At 48.2% G+C, this 4965-nt stretch overlaps 1 protein-coding gene across 1 annotated transcript; it reads right to left on the bottom strand.

Annotated features, from left to right (window-relative positions):
• Positions 1 to 296: 296 nt before the first annotated feature.
• Positions 297 to 1272, bottom strand: LOC125529129. The gene has a single exon (XM_048693531.1). The coding sequence runs from the start codon at positions 1166 to 1168 to the stop codon at positions 530 to 532; it is 639 nt and encodes a 212-aa protein (XP_048549488.1). The 5' UTR covers positions 1169 to 1272; the 3' UTR covers positions 297 to 529.
• Positions 1273 to 4965: the final 3693 nt, after the last annotated feature.

The raw sequence follows: 4965 nt of genomic DNA, 5'->3' as shown, positions 1-4965 counted from the left end.
AGCTCTCAAAGCTATCTGAAACTGTTTCCCCCATGATCCCAAGGTCATGCATGGGTTGATTCGAAAAACTAGCTCCTTTTGCTCTTTTCCATTATTTCTTTTTGTAATTTTGTATATATTTGTAAACTTTATTCTTTATTAATGGAAAATTACCGTAGGACCATTGTTCTACGGTTTGCCCTTCAAAAAAAAGGAAGACGAACTAGAGACCAAAGATCGTTTAACCTTGTAGCGACCAAAATCAGAGCGCCAATGCAGAATTCAGATATCTAAACAGAATGCTAGGTCCAAAATTGTAGTACTTTCATGCAGTGTCGGTATCTGTATATATATGAGTTTTCACAATACAGATTGTAAACGCACACATCAAGAAACAAGCATGCTGTGCATATAACTCGTATGCAGTATATACACCGGTCGAGCAACTCAACATACTGGACGGAATAACTGAACTAAATTAATGCATGGTAATCAAGAAAAGTTGCTAACCACTCCTAAGAATCGAACCGCTGAATCAATACCGGGTTGCTCAGAAATCATCGGCCTCCAAAATGGAGCTCAGTGTTGGGGTGCCAGATGCACGGCGAAGATGGCGAGTGCTGCTGCGGCTTCCACCTGAACTACTTCTCTTCCACGCCTTCGCCGCTGGCTCATCGCCGCCGTACTTGCCGTACACATGGTGATGATCCGATCCACCGTCTGTTCCGGCGATCTCATCCGCGACAACTAGCGGCGACACACGAGCCGCCGCCTTCCGTCGCTTGCCTTTGGCGCCGGGCACCCCGGCCCCGTTCTTGCGCCGCGGGGGTGACGCAACGCCGCTGGCGAAGGCCAGCGCCGAGCTTGCTCTGGCGGCGAGCGCGGCCATCTCCGGACCGGAGAGTGAGCGGCGGAGCGTGGACATAGGCAGCACGAAGTAGAGCCACCCGGGCTGGAGCGCCTCGTCTGCCGCAAGCGCGCGGGCGGGCACGTCGAAGCGGAGCTCATCGGAGCTGCACAGGAAGACTGACGCGCCTGGGCGGCGCTCTTGGACACTATCCAGGGCGTCGCGCGCCGTGATGGGCGCCGCGAACTGCGCCATGGAGCCGTCTACGTCCACCACCTTCGCTGTCTTGGTGGCCACTGCTCGCCCGGACCCCGCCGGCGAGCGCGAGACGCACGAGCCCATTTCTCCCCTTGGGACGACTTGTTCGTCGTAGTGATCGATCGTGTGAGCAAGTGCAAAGTGGATTTGGTTGATCCGGTGATCTGTTGGTACGAGCCGGCGTGTGATGCAGCTTTTTATAGGTCGGAATCAGAAGCGGTGCGCGAGGGGTTCATGGTGAGTTTATGCCATGACGCAGGCCAGTTCGTCATATCCTGTCAGTGTCAACGGAGACAAGGAGAGAACTTGCATTGCACTGCACTGGAGTACTTGGAGGACAAGCTGTAGCTGCTGGCTGCAACAAAGTCCACGCTGTCCGTGGCCGTGAAGAATCAACGTTCAAAAAGGAAATGGATAAACAACAGCTATGACAACTTGTTTAGAGTGAGTAGTTCTGCTCGGCCACGTACGTACTCCTAGTCGAAGGTTCCGAGAGGGTGACAGGCATAACGGATGGTGCACGCATGGCAGCTTAATGAGTTACGTAATTACGATCGAGACGTGGTTGACAGCGAGTTTCGCAACAAAATACGCAGTAGCAGACAGTGTCATGGATCGTCCCGGATCGTGGCTAATCGCGTCCGTCGTCACGGCTCGCGGCAGCTGATTGCGACGCTTGGGACACAAACGGTCTGAGCAGACGGTACCAACTTTCTGATGCTTTGGCGCCATCTCGTCAGTGGAGCATGCTAATTTACTCCCTTCCTAACTTAATATACGACGACGTTTTTTGACACTGTTTGACAAGAAGCTTGCCATCTCCGGAGACGCGACCTGATCAAACTTCACACCGCTTGATTTCGTGAGACAACCGTTACATGCAGCGTTCTTTAGAGTCGATGGAGGGACTAACGGACCTGAGTACGACGCGTGCTAGCCAGGTCGTCACGCCGTCAGTTTCAATGGAGGCAGGCAGAGTAGTTGCACTCGTAGACCTGCAGATGCATGGATGCGTGCGGCATGCCACTTGGAGCGGTCAAAGTAATCAGTGAGGAGGAGGAAAGATGAATCTTTGAGTAGTTGACAGGTGAGTAATAAGTGGATGTACGTCGTCACAGCTCGCGAATGCTGATTGCGACGTTGCGGGATCGCAGAAACGTTGTTTATTTCAGGTGCCTAATAACTTGCTCGACAGCGGCGCACGCTGTAGCTTCATCGAACAGCTGAGGAACGTTCTTAAATTAGTAGTATTCCGCAAGAATGAGACCAAAGATAATGACAATACGCGGGTGTTGGATCCGTCTACATGACTACATCAAATTCGGCGTGTTGTAGAAAAAAATGAGTAAATAGCATAAAACTACCACAATTCGATTTAGGGTTCGAAAAACTATCTTTTTTTTTTGAAAGTTTCTAAACCCTACCACGGTATTGGTTGGCTGTTTCAAAAAACTACCATGTTACACTGTCGACCGGTTTGATCAAATTTAAACCATTTTATGCAGCCGCGGGCCACTCGTCAAAGCCACGTGGCACGATGTTAACTATGAACCGCTATGACAGATGAGGCCCACCTGTCAGTTTTCTCTCCTCTATCCCATTCTTATGGGGCATTTCTTCGTACAACTCACATGCGCCTCTACCACGGGACATTGTTGGCCACCCATCCGAGCACTTTCATGTCTGCCGCTTGTCGGTGTAGTTGCTGGAGACCACCACGAGATGGCGTAGACGCCTGGTTCGTCTAGGGGTGCCTCATAGGTGTGATGTAGGCGCGTGTCCGTGGGAGGTCGTTGTCCCACGCCTTGGCCGCGAAGCGACGGCCATGGCATAGGTGGGCGTCATGAGCCGAAATCGACGTGCTCAAGTACCTCCTTGAGCTCGTGTTCGACGAGGTCTCAACACACCTCAGCTCACAAACGCTCGACGTGCTCTGGACGTCGTGGAGCGGGCAAGCCATGGCCGTGGAGATCGCCGCGGTGCATGTCCGCATCGTGGACGCCGACAAACGCGACATCGCCAAGCGGATACTGTTGTTATCACCGAGCGAAGGAGGTAGCTATCCGGCGCATCGGGATCAACGGCCATGGGAGCGGACACCAGCAGCGGCTAGCCTTGGGCGGCGCTAGGGAGGGTCACGAGGCGCTGCGCGACGACGGCCACCATGGTCATGGCCACCACGGAGAGCGACATGCCTAAGAGCTCGAAGGTGTGCTCTCGCTGTTGCCAACCATGGCCACGTTGTCAAATTTTGACCATTATGCAAGGACCTGATCGTTTTTTAAAACAATTGCAGACAGCCGATTGCTTTTTCAAACAAAAATGTTGGAACTTGATTGCTTTTTAAAAAAAAGGGACCTGATTGTTTTCTAAAAATATGTGCAGGGACCCGATTCCTTTTACCAAAAAATTACAGGGACTCGATTGCTTTCTAAAAATATGTGCAAGGACCTGATTGCTTTCTAAAAATATTTGCAGGGTTTCTTTTATAAAAAAAGACTGACGCGTGGAACTCACCCATCATAAGGTCAAAGCCAAGGGTATTGACTTTTACGCCACGTGAGACCTAACGGGTGGACCGGATGTGTCATAATCGCAAATAAAATTAACCAACACCGTCCTTGATGCAACATGGTAGTTTTTTGAAACAGTCAACCAATGTTGTGGTAGCATTTAGGAACTTTCCAAACAGCGGTAATATTTTAGAACCCTTGCCAGAATTATGGTAGTTTTATGCTATTTACTCTAAAAAAATGGTTGATATTTCTTTTATGTCTATAAGGTTATATGGAAAGTTTGAAGCAAATTTTGCTTGTGGGTAAAACCATTTGTTAAGCAATTACTAAAATTTGTAATGTAAGCCTTGTAAAATTTGTACTTTTTTATGGTTGTTGCAAGTATATATAGTCTCAACATTTACTTGATCTTTGCAAGGGAATATTAAGTCGTTTGTGAAGACTTAATGTACACACAATAGTATGAGAAAGTCTTAGTGGAAACTTATTATAATTAATGGAAAAAATCCTATTTCTAATGTCAACACAAACTAAACGAGGTTCCATGACATGCACTAGCTGTTCTCACTAAAAACAATTACAGAACTAAAAGAAGTTCCAACTATTTAGGGGACGTAATACAAAATTAAAAATAGCTACCGCATGTCAACTGTAAAATTTTATTTTGCTCTACTTTCCCCAACATGTTGGCATGTCAGTAATAGGTTATGTAGTTGAGTCATGTAATCTTTTTATCGACCAGTTATGGTCTTGATTTTCCCTTTTGTCTTGATTAGTTCAAATGTTGTATACTTTAATAAAAAATGGTTTTGTGCAGCATGATGGTGCAGAGGTCGGGTCAACCCCCTTTTTGACAAATATACTAAAAGTGTAACTTCAGTTTAATAAAAATGATGTCGAATGATTACAAGGGTGGTACATCTGCAACCCACAGTGACAAAACCCCAGGTTTAACGGCGTGTGCATCTTATCAAGGCGGCATGTTCTATTGAGTGGGAAGCAATGTTCCAGTCAGTAGCGATCCGTCTATGTTGACTTTGGCGATCTTGAAGTTGCAACACCGAATTTTAGGGCGTGTTCGGGAGCTCTCTTGCTTCTGAAATCCTCGAATCCAAACTCGGATTCTAGCCGAACAGTTCCACTCCTAGTTATTTGGCCAAGAAGCTGGCTCGAACCTGCGTACAAATTTGACGGAGTCGCGGAGCTGGAAAAACCTGGCTCTGAGAAAACTGAGAAGCTGGATTCGTAAAGAATTACGGAAGAGTGCCACCGCCAAGTGATCGATTGACCGTTCCCTCGAGGCAACTCCACCAGACGCATAACTCCTCCTTCCCCTTCCCGCAACCCTAGCCACCGCATGAAGCA

The sequence above is a fragment of the Triticum urartu genome, unplaced genomic scaffold (assembly GCF_003073215.2).
Source record: "Triticum urartu cultivar G1812 unplaced genomic scaffold, Tu2.1 TuUngrouped_contig_5361, whole genome shotgun sequence".
NCBI classification, from domain to species: Eukaryota; Viridiplantae; Streptophyta; class Magnoliopsida; order Poales; family Poaceae; genus Triticum; species Triticum urartu.
Note: the sequence above shows the minus strand (reverse complement) of the source record. Positions and strands in the feature narration are given on the sequence as shown.